The sequence below is a fragment of the Phaethon aethereus genome (genome assembly GCF_964289735.1).
Source record: "Phaethon aethereus genome assembly, chromosome: 3".
NCBI classification, from domain to species: Eukaryota; Metazoa; Chordata; class Aves; order Phaethontiformes; family Phaethontidae; genus Phaethon; species Phaethon aethereus.
In genome coordinates, this window is record NC_138576.1 from 128,032,665 (window position 1) to 128,057,077 (window position 24,413).

Here is a 24,413-nt window from a genome sequence, read left to right on the forward strand (position 1 = left end):
TAAATAAGTGGCTTAAGACTAAGCGGATCATTCCCACACACAACTTGGGAAAAATTGAACGTAGAATAGTTTTCTGCTGCTATCCCCCAAGTTGCACCAGCACAGCTGGTGAAGCTGGAGAGGATGGAGCATACATGTACAGGCCAAAAAGGAGCTGCTTAAGCTGCTGCTGAAAGAAATGCCTACTTTTAATAACCACCATGGCATAACTATCAGTAAGACTCATACAGCATAAGAAGATGGAATAAGGTCATTACAGATATTAAATGTCTTTATTTCAGTATGGCTGCTAGAAAAGGCTCAAAAATTACTGCCTGTCTCCTGTAAGCTTGACTAATGATTCAAAGCACATTAACACTATTAGATCAAGTAGATACATTTATTCAGTGCTTTCCAAAGATGCTTATACATACGCATCTAAGCTGTTTGGGTTTTCCAAAGAGCAGAAGGCACCTGGTGAATTCAGTGTTGCTCTTAACACTGCTCCTCTACAGAAATGTCTCCCAGGAGAAACTCATAGGCTTTGCATGATGTGGGAGACTTTGAAATGGTTATAGCAGAGCTTTCTGAAGAAGCAATGTGATAGTCTTTAAGAAATTTGTATCTGTACATTATTATGGAGGTTCAATTTTCAAATACAACAAGAAATCTCTACACTGAAATCCCATTTTACAAAGAAGTTCTAAGGATGGACTCTTAAAAATTCTTGGCATGCTCAAGCTTTTTATGCTAAATAGCTGCAGGTATCCACACTGGTCTTGATTTTCTTGTTGCTGTTTCTTTTGGGATTGTGGGTTTTTCATTTTTTTGTTGTATTGTGTTTTTTTTTTAATTTCCACCTGATTCCTCTTGCTTTCAAATGGAATAACTTTGCCAGGTAAGCACAAAGCCATAGCCACTGCAAGCAGAACACATACCGTGGGTGCCCTTCTGAATGGGGCAAGAAATGGGGTAAATGGTGGCAGTTGCAGCTACTCAGACTGAAACGTAGGAAAAAGGTCTGGTGGCGGCTGGGGAGCTGTTCTGGGGGGGATATGCATCATATTGCAGTACGATGGGAACAACATCCCACACAGAAAGAGATTTTGACCTCCAGGCTCCCTCTCTGTGGGGTTTGCTAACCCAAAAGTAGCCTGTCTAACCCAACCTCAAGGCTACTGGGAGAGAAAAGCCCGCTTGGGTCATCTCCGATTTCTGGGTGGAGAAAGATTTTGGGAGGGGTTTTAGTCCTAGACGTTGTTCCAAGAAGAATGTGTACAAATTTTAATTACCATTTTCAGCATGCCCTCAGGACTTTGGATGGATACATTTTCAATAAAATAGAAAGGAGAAATCTTTCTCTACATGTGCTGTCACCAGAGCTGAGATTAGCCCTTATTTATGGTTGCTGAACATCTGTGGGTAGGGCGTTCACAGCAGAGGACCCTTGGCTCTGGAGCTTTTTATTTCTCGTGATGGAAAAAGAGTCCAAATGTGCTGGTCTTCAGAGCATGGTGCATGGACCATCCTCTTGCCACACTCACTCTTGTTTCAGGCAGATAATAATGGGAAATAGAGTCAGTAAAGTGTGATCCACCCAGGTGAGACCTGAATGAGAGTATTTGTGGAGGTTAATTTTAGAAAGCGATCTCGTCAGCGTGGCGTCCTATGTGCAGAGTACAGTGTTGTATAGCATGAAAAGGTCAAGTGTCTGTGTTAAACAGGCCTGGAAAAGCACCTTTTCACTATTTTTTGCCTACTGAAATGTTGGTGGGTGGTTCATGAGCTGTAGTTTTGAAGTTCCAGTGCAAACCAGGTCTACTCCCAGTTTACTGGCATAATGTGGCTTGCGCATCAGCGGAAGTTTGGAACCAAAACATGTCTCTTATCCTAATTCCAAACTAGATGGGGGAAATGTGAATGCAGAAATTAGTGACATGTGTTCTTTGGTGGTGTTTGTTATAATTTTATATCATTAAATTGAATATATATATATGGGTGCAAAAAAATACCAGAGGAAATATTTAATGAAGAGAGATAAAGTGCAAATCTTGCTGACTAAGTAATATTTTTGCTTTTTTATGAGGTTAAAGGTGAATTTTGTTTGATGTGTAGTATCTTGAACTAAACCTGAATTCTTGTATCCTTTTTCTGTTACAGTGGCATGGCCATAACGTGTTAGCCCATGACAGTTATGAAGCATGTATGCTTAAGGCTTCTCATTTTGGTGAATGTGGAAAAAGCTATCTAATAATTTTGGTTTAAGTCAAAAGATCTATTTTCAATGCTTATTGCTGTTTGTGAACTGTTTAACTCTTCTTATGCATGTTCAAATGGAAAAAATAACAAGGTTAATCATTACTTTTAAAAGCATCATCTGAAAAACATTTTTTTAATGTTTATTCTGGACTTTTTTTACAACCATCCATAATCTCAGCTATAGAATTCTTTCTTTGGTACAAGTAATGGGGATAAATGGCTTTTTTTGAAGTTGAAGCGTGTATTTTGCATGGCAGCTTCTCAAGGATTTAAAAGTTATGGCATTTTTCTAAGATCTCAGAATAATGTCAGAATACAAGTTCCGACTATGTAATATTGCTTAATGACAGAAGTTAGAAGGACAGATGTCACGGTTACTACTTCTTAGAAATTATTGAGACAAAGTGTCAGACATTTGGAGCTAATGCAAAAGTGTTAGTTGTATGCTGGTTACTGTTGACAGCAAAAGTGTTCAAGAAAAACACTTTTCGCACTAATTCTGTGTGGTTTTGTCCTTTGTGGTGAATGGACAGTGCCTGTGAGAAAGATCTTCACTTCTAGATCAGCTCTAAGTCATCCTTACATATTCCTCTACGCCTTAGTTATGCTTCTTCCTAAATTCTGCAACATCAGTCTGTTCAACATATACATATTGCTTTGTGTTCCTTCTCTGTGAAATGCTATCCTGCTGTCTCTTTGCTTGTCACTTGTATAATGTAATTATCTGCTTTATGTTGGCTTCCCCAATTGACTTTAAGCTTTAACAGCCCTAAGTAACCACCTTCTGCACTTCATAGAAGACAAGATTTGTGTTGCTTGTGCCTCTTTTATCATATGAATACTTGCAACCACTCCTTTATCACTCTTACAAAATGAAATGCAGTTTTATAGCAGTATAGAGCTTTGAACAGTTATTTGCTATGAGCTGGAGAATAGCAATTTTAACGAGTAATAATTACAGAAATACCTTTCCAAACAATCCTCTGTTTGTCAGCAGCAAAGCAAATGTGAATTCAGGCAGACATGGTGAACATTCTTGCTTTGCCACCTAATATATTTTTGTACCAAATAAAACTGCACCGATCAATTCCGAATCTGGATAAAGTTAACGGTCCTTTTGCCCAGGCCAAATCCTAAATTTCTGGATCACTCGTCTCATTTCTCTCTTTTGTGTCTTGCCAAAAAGATAAGAAACATGTTGGCACAGAAGAAAAATTATTACTTGGACTGTTCTCCCGGCCAATGAATCTGTTTTCTATAAATACAGCTTTAACAGAAAAATCCAGTTAGGTAAACAGAAAAGATAGGTAAACAACAAGCAGTATCAAAATAGCATTAGAACCAAACTAGGAATTAATGGCATTAATTTTTTACTTAATATGCTCCAAATTCAAATTGTCAAGTCCAGGTGACAGATGAGTTCAGGAGGAAGAGTGACAATTTGTATTAAGGTAATCCTGCATAGATCTCACTGTTGGGGTGATCAGATCTCCATGATCACACAACTGTTCATTCACACTCACAGACATAAATAATAATACACTAATTACTAATGTCTTTTGCATTATACAACTGAGTAATAATCTGTCTGAGGAATAATTAATGTAGGAACAAAACCACTGTCCCCTAAGCGTAACATTCTGTTGCACTCTGAGCATGTAACAGCATAACAAATAGCACAAGCCTTTGATACGCAGTAACAACTGTTGTAACCCTCCTCTTGCACTTTGAGGAAATAATTTTACATTCTTGGCTTAAAAGAGTGCTAAGGATCACTATTTTTGCCTTACCGAGGAGAAAACGGAGGAATGGCGTGGTGAAGTCACCCCTTCAGTTACTCAAGATGAGTGTGACCTTGAAGTCCGACGTGAGTCTCTTGACATTGGTGCCATGCTTCTATTGCCAGACCCTGCTACAGGACAGACAGCTAATACAGCTGTAAGATTAATTACTAAAAAGATTCAGGAAGCTTAACTACAATTCTTTATTTTGAAATGTTGGGCTTTTTTGTGGGGGCTATTTTAGCTTTGAAAACAAGAGGCACAGAACAAGGTCTTCTGGGCAAAAGAATTCCAAATACATGCGTTTTTCCTTTCAAGTGTGAGTTTAAGCCCGTGCTGACTCATTCAGCCATGCTCCTAAAGGAAGGGCCCTGAATTTTTTACTGACTGTGTAACATGTAATATTTTTTCCACACCAGGCCTTGCGGCTGCTGTCGCTCGGCAGCAGTTCTGGGCTGAAGGCAGTGGCTACTGAGCTTTGGGCAGCCAGACAAGGCTTCGCTGGTGCGAAGGTACCACACAGTCTCCCGAGATTGCCAATGGCTGGAGGGAGGCAGCAACCCTGGTGCAAGTGTCCTCTCCCTCAGTCTGGGCCCCCGTTTGGGCTGGTGTCCCCCAGATTTTAGTCTGAACTGGCTCCGAGGCCTGTCGTTATCCAGGAGCCGCCACGGAGCCTTTTCTTCCACTTTTTACCTCAGACTTCTCAGCAGGGCCGGGAGCCAGCGCGTTCGCGCGCCCTGCACCGCCTGACCCGCCTCATCCGCTGGGGTCCCGCCAGGGGGCGCAGGGACGCGCTCGCGCTGCGTAATCGAAACTAAACCGCCGGTACGAGAGCCAATCCGCTTCGAGCTTACTGCGCGGCAGCCCGCCTCCCCTCCCGCCGCTTCCAAGAGCCAATCGGGTGGCGGCTGCCGTTGGGGTTGCCCTTTGCTCACCCACCGGTGCCATGGCTGCCGCCACGAGCTGTCGTTGCGCCGCGCTCGGCGGCTTGGCCGTTGGCAGCGGGGCCGCGGCGCGATGGCGGCGGCTGTCGCTGCCGGGCAGTTACGTGCTGCGTCTGGCGCCCGCCCGCGGCACAACGGCGGGGCCCGAACCCTGCCGGACGGTGACGGTGGAGGTGGGAGGCAGGTGAGGGGCTCCCCGCGCCGTGAGGAGAGGGGGAGCAGCGGGGGGAGTCGCGGTGCTCCCCGGTCCCTGAATTTGGGCTGCGGCGCTAGCTGAAGAGTGGCTTTCGGTACCGGTTCTGGGCAGGGGACCGGCAGACCCCACGGCCCCGGAGTCCGTGGGGAGAGCACTCCGGAGTTGTGGGTTAAACAAACGTGAGGAGAAATTGCCACGGATATGCGTACGCACTGTTCCTTAATTCACAGTGGGTGCAGAGCCGGTGTATTGCCTTCTCTTTCCTGTACAGAAGAGGAATATTGTGCAGCTGTGGTGGGAGAAGGTGTTTTGTGGGTGTGCAAGCAGCTGCCTTTTCCTTGTGAGGGTACGGCAGTTGTGTACTTGTGTTTTCTAGCAGCAAGGCTCTAAAACCCAACACGAACAGGTAGGTGATTCATCTTCCAGTGAGAGCAAAGCATTTTGCCTCTGAAAGCCTAGGTGTCACTTCTGATGTGACTGCAAGTCCTTGCTTCAAGGTGAAAGAAGCAGGACATGTGAAGCAAAAGCATATTAAAGTTAAGGAGATTTGGTTGCTTTTGGTCAGAGTTTCAGTTTCCATATTTAATGAGGATTCTTATGTCTAATATGAAGTGTAGCTTACATCCTGTACAGCTGGTGCTACAGATGAATGCAGAAGTTACTGGAAAACTTATTTGAATTCACCATGAGTAACAGATTATTTCTTTCCAATAGAAAGATGGAACTGTCTTCTGGAAAACTTGCTAGGTTTGCTGATGGGTCTGCTGTTGTCCAGGTAAAAAAAGTTAAAAGTTTGTGCGACTTCAAAATTCCTGTGTCTGAACAGGCATTGTTAGGACATCAGAGACTGTCAAAAGGATACAGAGCCTCAAGTGGCAGTTTAATCCCTAATGAATGTACAGCTGCATTTTGTAAGACAAGATTTTGTTTGAAGAGCAAAAATAATGGTGTGAAGTGTGGATTTATGTGGTTTTCTGCAAATAATATTCTGGAGTTCTGGTTTGTGAATAAGTTTTTTACTTCAGACAGTATTTTTGTTGCAGGTAATTTCAATTCTTTTTAATCCAGGTAGGTGACACAGCAGTGATGGTCACAGCAGTCAGTAAAACTAAGCCTTCTGCATCTCAGTTTATGCCACTGGTGGTAAGTAATAATGATAAAATTAGTTTTGTGATAATGATTGGTAGCCTTAGCAGTAGTAATCATTAAATAGTGGAGTTCAAGATATTGGAGGGAGTGGGGAATGCAGGTAGCAGACTACCGACCCTGGACTTCAGAATACCAGTGTATGAGAAAATTACTAGACATGTGGATGAGGGATGAGCACTGGATGTTATCTACCGTGACTTTAGCAAGGCTTTCCACAAAAGCCTTGTGAACTGTACTACAACATCCAAGTTCGGACTTTATATTTTAGATGTGTGGAAAACTGGCTGGATTATGAGGGTCAAAAGGGCTGTGATTGTTATGGGTTAACGATTCACGTTCTACCTTCAGGCTGAATAGTAGTGAGCTCCTCAGGGGTCTACCCTGGAACACAGCCTGTTTCATACTCGCAGCAGTGACCTGGAATTCCTGCACATCAAGTTAGCAGATAACACCAAACTGGGGGGATGCAGATGATACACTCAGAAGCAGGGCTGCCATCTGGAGGGACCAGGGGCTGGAGGAATGGGCTGACAGGAACTTTATGGAATCCTATAAGGACAGACACAAAGTCCTGAGCTTGGGGTGCACTAGTGCCCTGCAGTGGTTCAGGCTGGGGGCTGACTGGCTGGGCAGTCCCTAAGAATAGTCCCATATGGAATGGGAGGGTCCATTTGGGCATCAAGGCAGAGGCTTGAGTAATGTAACCTGATTTCAGAGTTGACCTTGCTCTGAGGAGGAAATTGGACTATAGACCTTCTGAGGGGTCCCTTCTAATGGGAATGATTCTGTGGCTCTGAAATCAGTAATCTGTTTTCTTTAGGAATCCCTCTTTTGTTTTTAAAAGGTTGACTATCGTCAGAAAGCTGCTGCAGCTGGAAGAATTCCTACAAACTATCTTAGAAGAGAACTTGGTTCCACTGATAAAGAAATTCTTACAAGCAGAGTAATAGGTAGGCTGAAACATTTTTATTTGCAATGTATTTTAAATACTTTGAAATATCCTTGTGAATATTTGAAAACGTAGTAATTTGTAACTGCTGTCTGCAGAGATGGTTGTTTCTGCAGTAATGTCAGAAGATAACAAACTTGTAATTTCTTGCTTATCGGTATTGATTTTTAAAACAATAAATGAACTGGGGCTGTGTGCATAGTCCTTTGTATATACACCTGGATTGTGAGAAATCTTTTTGTCACCTTTGCTGATGTTAAGTTCTCATCCAAATTGCAGAGATGTTACCTCTGCAGTTGTACATCTCTGGACAGGTGGAAGAGAAAACCAAGCTAAACTCTGAAATACAAAGAGGCAGACTGAGTGGTATATCTCTCTTTCTTGATCCGGCTTGAAAAGTCATCTCCATCATGGCTGTCTCCATTCATGAATAAGATAACACCTTGAAATTCAACATTTATATAAAATTTTTGTCAAATACATCAGCATCTTAAGACAATGAAAAGAATTAGGAGAGGGAACAGCCTATAAGGCCTAGGCTGGTACACAGAATCCTGTATACTTCAGACTGAAATAAAATTAATAGGAAGTCTATGCATCACGGAAATAGTGCAGTATTTTGAACATACTTGCTTTTGTTGCTTTTCTTTGTCTGAGGTCTATGTCCCTTCATTGAAGATACTTCCAGTGAAAAATGATTTAATAGCTTATTTGTATCCTAAAGCGTACAAGACTTTTTCAATGTTTTCACCTTGTGTTACCTGACAGTGGGTGTGCTCACCCAAATACCTCTTATTTTATTCCGAGTGCTATTGAAATTTTAGACTTGATTATATGTCATGCTAAATTTCCTTCTGGGTTCTCTGCGTTTTCTTTTCTTTTTTTGTTTGTTTGGGTCTTTAATTGAAACCATTTTCCTGGTTTCTTGTGGGGTTGGTACAAGACAAACTGAAAAACAAATACTTCTTAGACTTTGAAAATTTCTTTTGCAGATCGGTCAATCCGACCACTGTTTCCAGTAGGTTACTTTTATGATACGCAGGTAGGTCACATTCATGTCCTTAACTACAGCTACTTTCAGAATGGAAAACTTGTGTATGTCCAATGAAAATTTCACATGATATAGGCACTATTTTAAGAAAAGAAGTTTTCATTACCGTCCAGGAAGGGTTTACGCTTTGAAAAACAGTCTAATAGTGTAATGCTGCTTTTTCATTTGTCATTTCTTTGTCTTAAATTATTTTTATTACATGCTAGTTTACAAATTTTGTTGTAGAGATACAGGAACAAAATTCAAATATCCTCTGTACAACAGAGGAAAGAAAGGCTAATAGCATATGTTATATGATACGACATTACACATCAGTGGTGTTTTTGTAAGCTTTCTACTTTAAATAACTGAACAAATTTTCATTTGCAATACAGGCTTGCATAAATATATGAAATGTTTTATCATCCTTAGCTTTGTATTGACAGCTAATAAAAATGTATAGGTCAAAATTATTCATTGTCTTTTATCTTATGCCAGATCCTTTGTAATCTTTTAGCAGTAGATGGTGTCAATGATCCTGACATTTTGGCAATTAATGGAGGTAAGAGGATTGTTAAAAACTACTGCTTAGATGTGATTTAATGTGATCTATTTTTTCTAATACAGATTTTTATCTCTTCATTCTAGCTTCTGCAGCACTTGCATTATCTGATATCCCATGGAATGGTCCTATTGGTAAGTAAATATTTTGAAATTATGGATGATTTGAACATGATGGAAGACAGTTCATGCTTCCTTTTTTAACAAGAATCTGAATCTAAAGTCCACTATCTTTTGATTCAAGTATTGAAAATAAACTTACAATGGATAGGATTATTGCACTTCAAAGCATTATTTTTCCTGGACTAAATATACTTCTAAAAGGATTTATAATCCAGAAATAGTATAGCAGTGAGACCAATAACTTAATTTTTTTTCTTCAGAGAAATGTAGTCTTGAAAAAGCATTGTTTAGAAAATAGCTGGATAGGAATACTTTTTCTCCAGGAACTCAAGAGGAGCTTTATTTTATTGTGAATATTTTTCTGGAAGAGAAATGATCTAGCCAAGAGCAAATATTTAGTTGTATTTTACTTTCATCTGCCTTTTTTCTAGAAAACGTGCTCAAATGACTAAAAAAAAGCCCAATAGACTTACAGGTTTGTGTGTAATGCTACTTGGTATTACATGCCCTACGCAGTAATGCTACCCAAAAGAAATTCAAGAATGGATAATTTTGCCTTACGGGTTTGTTCTTAATATATAGTTAACATGCTATTATTTTAAAATGAATCCGTAGCTTTAATTATGGTTTTTAGATGTAGAATTTTCAAAGTAAAATGATACCTTAAAGAACTTCCTTATTATTATTATATTTTTCTGGGGTTTATTTGTAGGTGCAGTCAGGGTAGGACTGGTTGATGGAGAAACTATTATCAATCCAACTCGAAAACAGATGTCTTCTAGTGCTTTAAATTTAGTTGTTGCTGGAGCTCCACAAAATCAAGTCGGTAAGTAAGTTAATTATTAATACCTGTTGAGTGTTTGAAAATCAAGACGGTGCCTCTTTGGAAGTATTTTCCTAATCTGTGAAACTTGTATTTTTACACAATAGTAGGAATAAACAACAGTATAGGCTAGGTAAATTTTGGTTAGGTAAAGTAAATTCCATTATATTTATGCAGCTTAATATTAATCTGTATTTCCTCAGTTGAGTTAGATAGTTATTGAAGAATAAAATAGTCATTTACTTAACTTTTAACTTTCCAGTTATGTTGGAAGCAACTGCTGAGAATATATTGCAACAAGACTTCTGTCATGCCATCAAAGTAGGGGTGAAGCATACCCAGCAAATAATTCAGGGAATTCAACAACTAGTGAAAGAACGGGGTGTTGTCAAAAGAACTGTTCAGAAGTTATTTGTTGCCCCTGAAGAGATTGTGGAATGCACAAAGAAGTAAGTTCAGAAAGAATCATTTTGATCTAAAGTCTGTTAAGTGACTCAAAATGCTTATTTAACGATTACTTAATTTGATGAGCTCTGATCAGATAGTTTGGGGTTTTTGTTTAACAAAACAGCATGTTTTGAATGTTTAGAAGTACATGCTGTGTTTTCCATAGAAATTTAGGAACATGGCCTTCATCTCTCTTTTATACTTGGTAAGAAGGACAGGGCAAAACAAATACCCTGAAAACCCAGTGAAAGTATTGTGAGTTAATATGCCATTCTTGTGGAATGGTGAAGAGGAGTCAGGATGTGGGCCTGTATGAGCCTTGCTGTGGAAGTGAACTAATTCCAGAGAGGTGGCAGGAGAGCAGGCAGGAAGGACAGCTGGAGCTCGTAATGTTTATAAATGTCACACTGGTGCTTTCATACTGCTAATGAAAACAAACATTTAGTCCTCAAAAGAAACGAATTATATAAGTGTTTTTTAAGCTGCGTTTTCAAAAATTCTTTCTTTTCTTCTGAAAGACTTGCTTTTAACAAGATCTATGCGGTGTTCACAGATTCTAGCCACGATAAAGTAAGTAATCCATTCAAACATGATACAATTATTTTTTTAATTAATATCAGAATGAAACTGTAGTAAGATATATGTATTTATGCTAATGTCAATAAAAACTCTTTTCCTCCTCTGCATATATTTGCAATAGTAATAATAAATTGTTCTGTAAATTCTTAGCTACCAGAATATTTGTTTGCAGTACATGGGGATGGAGACTTCCTTTTTACAAGGAGTCCCATGAAAAAGACAAGGGATCATGGGTACAAGCTACTCCTGGGGAGATTCTAATTGGACTCAAGAGGAAAATTTTTCACAATAAGAACAGCTATGGGAATAATCTCCCCGGGCAAGTTGTGGATTCTCCAGCATTGGACACTTAAGATGCAGCTGGAAAGACTGCTGGGCCGTCTAGTCTAGACCATGATTTGCCAAGAAAGGTTGGACCAGATGATCCTTGAGGTCCCTTCCAACCTGGTATTCTCTGATTCTGTGATTATTGATCTTTGAATTTTTGTGACAATCCTATTCCTTACTCCTTAAGCTTTACAGAATTTTAAAACAAACCAAAACCCAACAACCGAAACCTCTTTTGTTATTCTGCCCTGTAGAGTTAACTGGTTGCAAATCCTATGTTCTAGATTTCTAGAGATGAAGCAATTAACAAAATAAGGCTTGAAACAGAAGAACAGCTAAAAGGTATTATTTTTTGCTTTCCTAATATTTAGAGAATGCTTAAATGGAGCTAGCACTCCTTAGAGTTGCAATGTGCTTTTTGTTGGCCAAGCTATTTTAGTAAAAGTTGTGTAAAATTAATTTTCCAACTTAAGATGCAACTTCTTTTTTGTACCCAGAAAAATTTCCACAGGCTGAGCCTTATGAAATCATGGAATCTTTCAATGTAGTTTCAAAGGACATTTTTAGAAATCTTGTTCTGAATGAATATAGAAGGTAATTACATCAAACTGCTACTGAATAATATTTCTGTCAACTTTTTATCCAAGAGTATAGTTTCATTGATCTCGTAATTTCTGCTTGTAACTTTAGGTGTGATGGGAGAGATTTGACTTCCCTCAGAGATATTAAATGTGAAGTGAACATGTTTAAGATGCTTCATGGATCAGCCTTATTTCAGAGAGGTCAAACACAGGTAGTATCTTTAAACATCAGAAATTATAAATTAACTTACCAAAAGGTAAAAGATTTGTATTAAATTCAAGCTTTCCTTTTTCTTCACGTTCAAATAGTAATAACTAGAGAACACTTTAGATTGAACTAAACTATACCTAAGCTCATTAAGACAGTAGACAAAGCTTGTTTCCTTGCTCCATGTGCAGTATGAATGTTAGGATAACATTCTAAGCATATGTTCCCAGAAAGAGTCTGGTAAACGTTATTGTGTCTTCAGACTTTCTGAAGAATGTCTAGTAACAAAAGTTAGAAGCTGTTAGGATTCTCCTTGTTTGGTTCAGGTTGGCAGATGTGGGTATTTTTGGTAGATTGGGTTTTGTCTTGGGAGGAGGTGGTTTGAGAAGAAAGCTTTCCAGTTCAGGATGGTGTAAAGTACAATTGCTTGCTAATAAGGTAAGTCCAAAATAATATCTTTTTCATCTCTGTATGTAGATTTTTATGGTAAAGATACTTGTTGAAACAAAAGCTTTTCATGTAAAATATAATTCCGTTCATTTTTAGAAAAATGGATGACTCAGTTAATGGGACATTGCTGTGTAGGGCAGTGCTAAATTGTGCATGTCACGAGAAATCTTCTAAAAGGAACTTCAGATGTAACTGGGACTAAATAGGGAAACTGTACCAAAAAAATTGCAATAATGAGATTTATTTTTTTCTCCTCTTTGCCAAAAGTGTCAGATGTTGGGTGGATTGAATTAAGATTGTACTCAAGATTTGGTCTGCGATATTTTTATAGCTCATTTTGGTAGAAGGCTGTCAGCCACTGATCTGACTTATTACAGGGTACATGGGTAGTTGTAAACAGTGATTTACTCCTCAGTGTTATCCCCTCTTGTCCCACTACAAATAACACATGCTGCGAGTCCATGTGATAAACAGGCTTGTTCTTTTGCCCAATGCTGTGGCTGCATCTGGCCGTGGCTCTTAAATGAACTAGTTCTGTTTCTTAGTGAACGAACTGTTCTAGGCTTCTACCAGGTTAAGAAGCATTAATATTTTTAACTGTGATCCCTTGTAAGATTGTTTAATGTTTACAAAATATGTCTAAGTTTGTGCAATGAAGGAAAAAAGTTTACAGAAGTAGTAGGTGATGGCATCATATCTGTAACTGAAGTAATTCTTTTTGATTCTTCATGAACAGTAGAAGTTTGTGAAAGATGGGAGTGTTTGACCAGTTTATTTACTCTCTCTTTATTTTAGGTTCTCTGTACAGTTACATTTGACTCTATAGAATCAAGTGTAAAATCAGATCTTATCTCAACAGCAGTGAGGTATGTGTATCTTTTGGTGCTTTTTGTTGGTAGTAAAGAGGGTGAGCATTTAAGCACATTCAATAAAAGTTCCTTGAACTTTGACATACATATTCATTAGGACTAAAAAATGTGTAAAATTGGACTTTGAAGTGGCCTGTTTTCAAGAGATCTTGGCAGTTGTTTTTTTTAAGGTGATATTAATTCCATAGACACGCATTTGAAATTGGAGAGCGTTACAAAACATCCAGTTTGGTTTTAAGAGAAAGAAAATAGTGAATTATTCTTGAATCTGTAAAACTGTGTTTATATATTAAGCCACTTTAAATAAAACAATTTATGAAAGTTGATTCTGTCTGTTGCAAGTATTTATCACACTTGGAACTTGATACATATTCTACTTATTTAATGTATTTCTCATGAGTTTTGAAGTTTTGCTCGGTAGGTTGGATGCACATAGCCCATGAAGTGCTGTTTGTCAAGTTTGGTTCTAATGGAAAAAACTAAAAAAGCAGATAATTGAGCACGAGGGTGTACCCCAACTGAATCAGTCTATCTAAATATTCTTGTTTGGTCTCAAAATAAAAGTGTTCAGAGGGTGAAAAGATTTGTGGTTTGTTTTTTTTAATGGAGGAAGGAAAATTTCACTTACGATGTAGCAAGCAAGTCCTCGTGCTGTTAACATTTTATTGCTGAGGGCTAACTTGTTGGGGAGGGGAAACTCCTTCTCTGTAAAGCTGCAGTTCAGTGATCTCATCGCGCCAGTGTGGGAGCTTTTACATTTTAGTGTGTCAGCTTTGCTTTAGTTGAATTTTTTGGCCTAGAGGTGTTTGTCCATATTCTGTAATTTTGGTATTCTTGGAAATTAGTTTGTGTTTAAATAATGGATTTTAATTAAGTCATTAAGTTGCTTCATGAATGAGAGGTTGCTCCTACAGAAAGCTACAGGCAAGTCTTGACTTGAAGCAACTTTCTTTATAGATTAGCTATTTTTGTATTTACTGCAAAGAGTCAAGTCTTGTGGTACTTCGGGAACTTTTTTGAGCACAGAATTTTATTTATTTATTTAAATTTAATCAATAGCTATTTTGTAGTTACAGAGATTTTCAATTTTCCTTCCAAGAGCTTACATTTCTGAGTCCATATTGCAACATGTGCAGTAAGATGCTGATGTTCTTGAAGTGTGAATTATATTTTTTTTTTTTCCTTCCTTTAGACGCACCAAAACCAGCGTAAGGAACTGATAGGGCCTATTCTATTCTAAACAGCTAGGGAAACTGTTTTAATGATTATGATTAACAGATGAGGTTTTTTCTTTGTAGACAATGCTTTTTAATTTATTTACTACATAGAAAACTGTAAGAAAAATGTGGGTGATCAGCAAATCTATTGTTTTGTTGTTTTCGCTGGATTTATTTGTAAGCATAACTGAATATAATTTTATGTATTACCTGTTGTATGTAAGACATGTTTGGTTGCTCTTTTCTGACATGGTCCTGTTTTTAATTAATAGTGGAATAAAAGATAAAAACTTCATGCTGCATTATGAGGTGAGAGTTTTACTGTGTCGCAGCTTTCTGCATGATTCACAGAAGGGCTTCGTGTCTTGCTTTTAAAGGTGAAACTGATCACTTCCAAGGGCATAAATTATCTCTAGACTTGCTAAAATTTACTAGGTCTAATTCATATGTGAATTTATACTGCAGTTTATGAACAAAAGTGCTGGTTTCCTAAAAACCACTAGATAGTTTGTAAATTGCCATTTTATACAGCCTTTTTAATATCTTAACGTTAAGTTTGTTTCTTAAGAATGAGTTATTACTGAAAGCAGGATTAACCTGCTCTATTTTTAGTAAACTCTATTAATGTGTTCAGCTGACATAGTATGCCAATAGTAAATAGGTGCTTTTACATCTTGGATCTCTCTCAGCCTTTGGAACTTGCCCAAAGTATTGCATACAGCCAACAGGCATATCTTGTTCCATTATCCATATGACAGAAACAAGATTTCTGATACGTTGTTTGACAAGTTTAATTGGAGTAAGTTTGTTGTGTTGTTTTTCAACTACCTTGCAACTGCTTTATTCTCTTCTGTTCTGTTCATGTACTAAATGCTACCTAAACTGGTCCTGGTTTGCAAACTGAGTGACAGAAGTCATGTGGTAGTTGGATTTATTTTTTTAATTTGTGGTTTTTACCTCGAGATGCAACAAAACTTCTATTTTCTTTTTCTAAGTGTGTGTTTTAAAATTGAGAAAGTCTTAAATAATCTTCTATATACACTTTTCTTTTTACTTCATAGTTTCCTCCTTATGCAACTAATGAGATTGGCAAAGTTAGTGGTATGAACAGAAGAGAACTTGGACATGGTAAGTTCAGCCTAGAGAAGTCCCATGCTGTAAGTTTTAATATTTTGTCTGATTGTTTTTATTTATTGATCACCTGGTGGTTTTTTTTGAACAGGTGCACTGGCAGAAAGAGCTTTGAAACCTATTATTCCCCAGGATTTCCCATTCACAATACGAGTTACTTCTGAAGTCTTAGAGTCGAATGGTATTATGATTTTCTTATTTTTAACCTAGTGCTAGGGACCAAAAACCTGGTTCTTAAAAAAGCTTGAGTTTAACAAACCTGAGTTGTAGGCATTTTAGGTAGTAGATTTCACTTTTAACCTTCTTAATCTTGATCGCTCTATTACCTGAAGTACTTAAAATAAAAAGTATGTATAAGAAAGGTCATGAACAACGGACCTTTCTTTCAATTTGTAGAACAGCACAGTATCAGTCTGAGAGGTAAATGTAAGTTCTGAGTTTAGTAAGATAGCATTTGGGGATGTTTTTATGCTACAGAGTGAGGAAAACAAATCAGCATGTATTGAGACCCATTCTTCAGTGTTTAATCACAGCTGGTACCCTCACTGACGTAGAGGTAACTTCTCCTGGCTGTCTGTATTTGTTCTTTCTCACCTCCTCAGTTTGGGAGAGGGCTATTCATTTCACCTTTCTGCAGATTCCCCTGGGTGGCAAGAAGCTCCCTGAGATCCACCTCCTATTTCCTAGCACAGTCGTGAGATTAGGTGGTTCAGAGAACGGGTTAGTAGAGAAAGGGAAGGAGTCCCACTGGTAGCTTCCTGTGAAACCCACACGCTCCTTGTCTAGAATATTTAATATTAATCATAACACTTGTTGAGCTTTTTTCATGTCAGTATTATGAAAGACTCAAACTGTATTACCTATTTCTTATTAAAAATACTTCTGCTACAGAAAACTTCTAGTTGCAATAATTTATTGTAGTATGGTGTGTTACTGCATGGTATTTCCTAGCTAGCAGCAAGTTAGTTGTCAAACTGTCATGGAAGACTATCACTACGAAGTATAGTTTCAGATACTTCTGGCTGATGTTAAATACGTTTTTTTTCTCTCCCCGCCCTCCCCCCCCGCCGCTGTGTTCTAACACTGTAGGGTCCTCTTCAATGGCTTCTGCATGTGGTGGAAGTTTGGCATTAATGGATGCAGGTAAAAAATACAGCACTTATAAACTACCTATAATAATGTGTTCTCCTTGTAGGATTTGGAAATGGCCAAAGGTTATAAAAATGTGATTTTATTTACCGCTCTTAGGAGTTCCAGTATCAAGTGCAGTGGCAGGTGTAGCAATAGGTCTCATTACCAAATGCAGTCTGGAAAAAAGAGATATTGAGGACTATCGCTTGCTGACAGACATCCTGGTGAGTGTTTCTAGCACCGTTGTTTTTATTGCTGCTTAATTTTGTAAAATACCCTTTATGGCCTTCTTTTGTAATAGTTTACCTGGTTAATTCTGGAACATATACTACTAGAAATATTGAATAGTATTCTCTGTCTTGTCTCCCAAATTCATCCCTTATTTCAGAAAATCTCTGTGGAATGACCAGTCGTCCTTCTTAGTTTTTTGTAATTACTCAGTTATTTCTTTTAAGCTCTCATAAGCTCACTCTTGCCAATGAATTTTGTCGTTTCTTTTGGGAGAAAGCTGAATAATTCTTGAATACTGTAATTTACTGAAAAACACAACGTATTGGATGGAGAATGAGCACTTAGCAAAGTTGCTGGGGAGGGTGGAAAATGCACATTATCGTGCTGCTGCTGCTTCTTCCTGTGGCGGCCACTGCTAGTACAAAAGCAACTGTGGATCTGTCGTTTAGAAACTAGTCCACGAAAGCTCTTAATTTATAAGGAGAGTAAGGAACAGTGTTAATCACAAACAGCACAATAAGGCTGAAGAAAAACAAGTGAGTCTCAGAAGCAATCCCAAGTCTGCAGAACTCCTTTGTGGCTTATTGAAACATGGAATGTACTTAAAGTATAATGAGACTTGACCCTGGGATGAAGTTACTCCAATTTGCTTTTTTTCTGCCTATGCTGGTAGGGAATTGAAGATTACTATGGTGATATGGATTTCAAGATGGCGGGTACTAATAAAGGAATAACTGCCTTGCAGGTATCGTAACATTAAATCTTCCTAAAATTGAACTCTGAGAATGTATCTAAAAAAACCTTCCCTTACATATTGATATAACTGAACTCTCTTCATATTAGGCTGATCTAAAACTGCCAGGAATACCAATAAAAATTGTAATGGAAGCTATTCAGCAAGCTACAGGTAGGTCCGTATTTGTATCTGCATCCATTTTATCATATTAAATGATAAACTGTATTATAAGTTTAATAATTTATTATTTCGTTTTATGAAACTTTTTTGTTCTCATTGTGGAAAAAAGCTGCTGTCTTCAAAAAACTCGTCTGGTTTGGGCGTTGTCTGTTATACTTCAATATAGGCACTTCATACAAAATAAATAGCTTTTTGTGTCAGAGGAGAGCATTCAATCTCCAAAAAGCCAGGCTCTTCCCACCACATTTAAGTTTCATATTATTGTAGGTAGTGTCAGTGAAGTTGTCTGCTACCCTTGGAGGTTACTTTTTATTAAACGGAAACAAAATATTGCAGTCAAGTTAGTGGCACAGCAAACTCGGGCAAGGGGGGTGGAAACATATACAAAAGAGTAACATCAGGAAAGAGGAATAGATTATGAAATATTTACATGCAGTATTTTGCATTTGACTGACACAAGTACAATATTACTAAGCTATGTCAGTTTATACAATTTTTGTCATACTGTATTCAAACTGTATACAGGCTAACACACAAACGTCCTATTACATGATACTTTTAAAATCCAACAGAATAATGTTAAGAAATAGTTTGCTGTTCCTTTTATAACCATAAATTCAGCTATATTTACTATTGAAATTTACTGCTGTCTGTATTCTGATACGTCCAGCTAAAATATTCTTGAGCCATATGAAAAACTGAAGCTACAAGCTTTAATAAGGATTAACTAGCTCTAAGAGAAAATTTTCAACTTGATTGTAATAGCAAGATTTTAGTAAGAAAACCCTTATTAAAATGTAAGAACTTGTAATTCCTGTTCAATGGTGTGTCAGTTCAAGCAGTTCACCTAAAGTTCCAGGCCAGTGTATAACTTAACTAATTGAAGCTACACCCTGTTGCTCTTATCAGCACTCTGATTTTTTTAAATAATACACTGAAACAGAACTGTATGTAATGATCTAGGCTACATAAAATCAATAAATGTGCTGAAGGCGTAGGGTTTGTATACACAGAGCAGAATGTTGTACCGCAACAAACATGCACTACCTGAAATGTGTTGTTACCCTGATAATTTCTCAAGTTAGGCAGGAGGCAGACTTTATGGACGGATGTTTATCTACTTTATAACAAAAAATGCATATGTTTATTTTACTCTTATACAAAACTCTTTTTTTACCTTCTTCTTCCTTCCCCCCTCCCAACCCCCCACAGCTGCCAAGAGGGAGATTTTACAAATTATGAACGAAACGCTGGCAAAACCCAGACCTAACAGAAAAGAAAGTGGACCAGTTCTAGGTAATGTTAGCTGTATGTTGATATTAATTCATATCTTTTAAAATTACCTTTTTAACAATAAGCTGCTGCTTAAAACAGCTGTATTTTAATGAATGTTTCTTATATATTTCTGCCCCTGCCCTCTAGAGGGGAATTTTTGTTTTTCATTGCTGTGTAGGTCAGCACTCTACTATTTCACTGTACACCAGAAAACAGAATTAAACTGAAGCTAGGCAAAACTCAAAAAAACAGAATGGATATAGATGTTGGTATTGGTATGGCTTAAGGTAACTTACACTCGTCAGAGTTTTTGTATTCTATATTTTCATTTACTTCAATTCTTAAATGTGATTACATCAATATTCAGCAAATAATAGTAGTTATAGAAGATTAAAACCTAAATGGATGTGACGTATTTTTTTTGTGATAGCCTTCAAGATTATAGTATTTAGCATTTCAAAGTATTTTTAAATGTTCTTTCAGAAACTATCCATGTTCCATTATCAAAAAGGTTAAGATTTGTTGGTCCTGGGGCTTATAATTTGAAAAAACTTCAAGCACAGACTGGTAAGACATTCTTGCTTCCTGTGATCATTTATCCTAATGTGTTATTAGCTTCTCTTCTCTGTATAAAAATTACTAGTGTGGAGTTTTAATTAGTGGATCTTGGTAGCACAGGTATTACTAGCACAGCTATTGCCGCATCTTAATGCTATTGTTGTGCCCTTTCAAAAATTATTAAGAAGCTAAACTTCCCGAATTGTTCTGTAGACCACCCCTGTAAAACTTGCATTTCTGCTTCAGCAACAACAACCTAATCAGTAGATGTGACGAACTGTTAAGAGAATAGGGTACTTCTAATTTGTGCTTTATCCTGCAGACTGCAAAAAAGTATTTGCCTTTGTCTTCAGGCTTGTATGTTTGGTTGCTCCAATGCTTAGTCCAAATGGAATCTGTACGGTATCTTGATAAGAGGTGCACATGTTTTGAAAAGCTGGGTGAAGCTCACTTCAGCTGCACTTAGTTGTGTAGATTCTCTCTGTGAAAGTGCTTGAAGTTTGTCTTGCAGCAGGAATTCCCAGAAGTTTGGTGCACATGTGATGGTAATTTTCAGGGTTTACAGGAGAGGCAATTAAAGGTTCATCTAGGGACAGTATTGCAGGTAGTGTTGAATGGAAGATGTGAAGTCAAGCAAGTCTGATCGCGAATATGCTGAAGTGTAAATCAAATCTGTGCAGCTTTTCCTTCTATAAACTCAAGCTTTTTTCCTGTGCTTAAGAGGGGACATTGAGCTCTTTCCTGCAGTGCTCGTTGACTGTTTTCCTAGGATCTGTGAAGAGCTTTTATACGTGGTTAACATGCTAGCATATGTTAGAAATCCAACTCACTATCACGTTGTAGGAGTGACCGGTACGGGGGCTTAAAACTGGTAGCGAGTAGCATGACAAAAGTTTCCTGACCTTACTATATGTCTTGGAATAAATTAATTTTACTTGTTTACACAGTGGTTTGTCCTGCCTGGTCATAAGTGCCAAATTCAAAGTAGAACCCTTTTTTGCTACCATCTCCTAAATAGGGAAATTGATGCTTTGGTTGAGATAAATGCAGACTGACAGGTCACTTAGAATTAGGCCTATAGCTTGATGTTGTGGTTGCCCTCCAAAGTGAATGAACGGAATTTGCAAAGTCTTAAGTATTTCTGAGGGGCTACACTATTTAAAACCTTTGTGCAAATGACTCAAAGCAGTGAAACTAGACACAGCCCACCCTTACCATCTCTCCAACATGGTGAAGGTAATATTCAACCAATAGTCAGACATGGTAGCAGAGGTGAGTTTCTGCTGTGATGCTATTAAATACATCAGACTTCTCCTATGAGCACTTCTTTGTAAATACCAATTCTTTCCTTTATTGCTTAATATAGCAAAATTTGTTCCCTACTTACAGAAAGCTAGTGTTTTAAAGAGACTGATGTCTGTAGTGTATCCAGTAGATGTTCTGCTTCATCTGCTTTGGACTTGAAACTCTTGTAATGCTCTAGCTAGCTTGATTAGTGCTTCTCAGGGGCTGGGGTGGAGAAAAGGAGGAAAAACCCTATTTCCCTTTGGTTGTAAGCCTGTGCAGCCTGTTGGCCAGAAAACTAGTCTAGAGGTGCAAAGAATTTTACCATGCAATCTTGCTGTGTTCTGGCTCAGAAACACCTCAATTTCCATCAGCTATTAATGAAAGCTATAGTTTTATTAAAGATCTTTTATGAAATTCATTTGTAGAAGCTGAGATTTCGTAATAAAAAATTATTTAAAGAATTTTTTCCTGTCATAAAAGGATTATAATAGTAATAATTTTGCAAATATGAATGGTCCCATATGGAGCACAAGTTTGTCCAGGTACTTGGCAAGCATACCTGTAACACGGTTTCCATTCAGTTGCATGTAAACCTGTCCAATGCCTAATCTGAAGAAGAATATTTTAAATGATGAGGACTCCAAGATCTTAATGAGTCTGCAAATAATTTTGCTCTATGCAAGTCTTTACTGAATGTTAATTTTCTGCTTGCTGAAACAGTAGTGATGTTCACCTAAATCATCTCATTAAATTCTATTTCCAAGGCGTAACTGTAAGTCAGCTGGATGAAGAGACGTATTCTGTGTTTGCCCCCACACCTAGTGCTATGCATGAAGCAAGAGAATTTATCCGTGAAATCTGCAAAGATGATGTAAGGACAGACTTTTGTTGTTCGCTTTTTCAGTTTGAATTCTGTGAATTTGTGTCTTACTGTTTTCTTTCTTCCTCCCCTACAGCAAGAAGTTAATTTGGAATTTGGTGCAGTTTATACAGCCACGATAACTGAAATAAGGTAAAGTGCTCTAGAGTTGAAGTAGAAATCAGTTTGTTTACTTACATATATTCCTGACACCTAACTATGATGCAAAATAATTGATTTTTAAGGATGGCAAACTTATGCTGGTGACATTGGCACCTGCATAATTCCTGATATTTTTCTGTGTTGAAAATATTACTCTGTTTCTTAATAAGGCTGTTTATTTTTGCTGCTTGTTTAGTCATTAGAATGTCTCTATGAATTATAAAACCTAAGGCCTTTTGTCATCCTTGTATCTGAGAGAGATGGTAGGAATTTGCTTTGCTTTTCACCTTTTGTGCAAGACAAATATTGGATTGAAACTACATGCACTTTTTGGATGGTACTTATTACTGAAATATACTGTCTTGAAATAAGTAATTTCCCTCTCCTTCCAATTAAGGAAAAAATAAGTGGACATGTTGTCGTTGATACAAGTTTGTTTTGGTTTTTTTTTTTTAAAGGGAGGAGTCTAATCTTGTTTATGAAAAGTTTACTACTGCTTGCTTTGGGGTCGATATGCAGAGTAAAACACATACAGACTTCTATCAATGTATTTTGAAAAAAACGTACTGTTTTCTGTTGCAGAGATTCTGGAGTGATGGTAAAACTGTATCCAAACATGACACCAGTGTTACTTCATAATTCACAACTTGATCAAAGAAAGGTAATACATGTGTCAACAAGTATAAACTAAACACTTATGTTTGTTTTTAATCGATTCTCATTAAGCATAGTCTGCATTAGTTGTAACACACATACTGTTGTTTTAGAATCCGTTTTCATGTTAAAAGCTGTGTTAGATTAGCAGCACCATTTTGCTTAACTTCTGCTTGGCCTGTACTTAAAGCTGCAAACAATCTAACATATATGCCCGCTACAGTCCTACTGTTCATGCTGTTATGCGCATCACCAACTTCTTTAGGTCTGCAATGTCCTTTTCTATGTAACATTTAAAACCTGTTGTTCGTAAGGCAGTGTTGAGCCACTGTGATTGTCTGAACTGTAGCATGAAGAATACCTAAAAGAAGGAACTTCTATAACTAACCTTACAAAATTAATCGGACTGAAATAATTAAATATTTTTTTCCTGAAAAACACTGTGTTCTAGATTAAACATCCTAGTGCCCTTGGATTAGAAGTTGGACAAGAAATTCAGGTAATTTTTTTAAATTTTAATATGCCAACAAACTGTTGTTCATGTTTTAGAATTTGAGTGAATTTTTTCTTTTGTGTTATGAAAAAAAATATTTTGCTGTGTCAGATTTAGTGTCATACTCTTGCTATCTAGGTGCCACATTAATTTGACAGAGCAATGTATGTTAGACGGTGCCTATTGTTCATGGCTTTTCCAGCACAGAATTGGAGAAGAAAAAAAACAACACTACCTTTTCAGGAAAACGTTATTTCCAGCTCTTTAAGTTGGTCAGTCTTAAAGCGGTGTGTTTTCTTAACAGGTTAAATACTTTGGACGTGATCCAACTGATGGTAGAATGAGGCTTTCACGTAAAATTCTACAGTCACCAGCCACAACTGTGCTTAAGACCCTGACTGACAAAAACAGTATTGTCCAGGGAGGTACCGTTCCACAGTCATCTACTTCATCCCAGTGACAGGTAGGCCATAGGAACAACTTAAGACGACTCTGTACTGCACTTTCTTTACAACTATTGTAAAAAATTGTATCAATCTTTTTTTTGTATCATACAGTTATCCTTCAGTGGTGTGCAAATAACTGCCTGCCAGTTCTGTTGCAGCATGTCATAAGTTAGCAACTGCCCTTTCATGTGCTGCAGCTGTAAAGAGCTTAATATTCTAAAATTGGTTCAAGTGTCTTGACAGTTTCAGGCATCCTAGACAGACCACTTTATCCAAAACAAACTTACTTGTTAATCTACAATATCTATGTAAGCATTCCCTCTTCTGTACCTTCACACTGTTGGTTTTTTTAATGGGGAGAAAAAAAATAAAACCAGGGTGGGAGCAGAGAAGAGAACATAAGCTGCTTTCTTGAAAGTTTTGAGTCAATTAATGGAGACGTCTCAGTCATTTAATGGAACGCCCAAAGCCCTTCCCTAGAACTAGTTTCCCAGCATGTATTTGACTGTCAATAGACTTATGCCTAAACTTTTTCCAAAACTGTTGTGTACCTTTTTTTCTTAAGAAGCTACTAGAACAGGAAGGTGTCCGATCGTAAAATCAAGAGCAGTTACACAATAAGATTGGCAAATGGAAATGCAGTGTACCAATGATGATAACTTAAGGCAGTCAGTGGCAATCTTCTAGGAATGATTCACAACACTAGAAGAAACTAAAATTCACTGACTTTTTTTTTTTTTAAGAAGTATTTTTTCATTTCATGCCTTGATCTAATTAGTTGGTTACAGAGTATTTTCT

The 24,413-nt window shown here is 37.6% G+C and overlaps 1 protein-coding gene across 1 annotated transcript; it reads left to right on the top strand.

The window, feature by feature from the left end:
* Positions 1 to 4,965: 4,965 nt before the first annotated feature.
* PNPT1 (polyribonucleotide nucleotidyltransferase 1) lies at positions 4,966 to 23,629 on the top strand (the record flags this gene model as incomplete). The annotated part of the gene is made up of 28 exons (XM_081997233.1): positions 4,966 to 5,147; positions 5,874 to 5,934; positions 6,228 to 6,302; positions 7,153 to 7,258; positions 8,250 to 8,299; positions 8,786 to 8,849; positions 8,936 to 8,983; positions 9,684 to 9,797; positions 10,057 to 10,243; positions 10,760 to 10,811; positions 11,432 to 11,489; positions 11,645 to 11,741; positions 11,838 to 11,940; positions 13,182 to 13,252; positions 14,745 to 14,781; positions 15,534 to 15,600; positions 15,695 to 15,784; positions 16,693 to 16,746; positions 16,852 to 16,958; positions 17,639 to 17,710; positions 17,809 to 17,872; positions 19,094 to 19,177; positions 19,640 to 19,723; positions 21,766 to 21,872; positions 21,958 to 22,013; positions 22,605 to 22,683; positions 23,128 to 23,175; positions 23,474 to 23,629. The coding sequence occupies 28 exons, from the start codon at positions 4,966 to 4,968 to the stop codon at positions 23,627 to 23,629; spliced, it is 2,373 nt and encodes a 790-aa protein (XP_081853359.1).
* Positions 23,630 to 24,413: the final 784 nt, after the last annotated feature.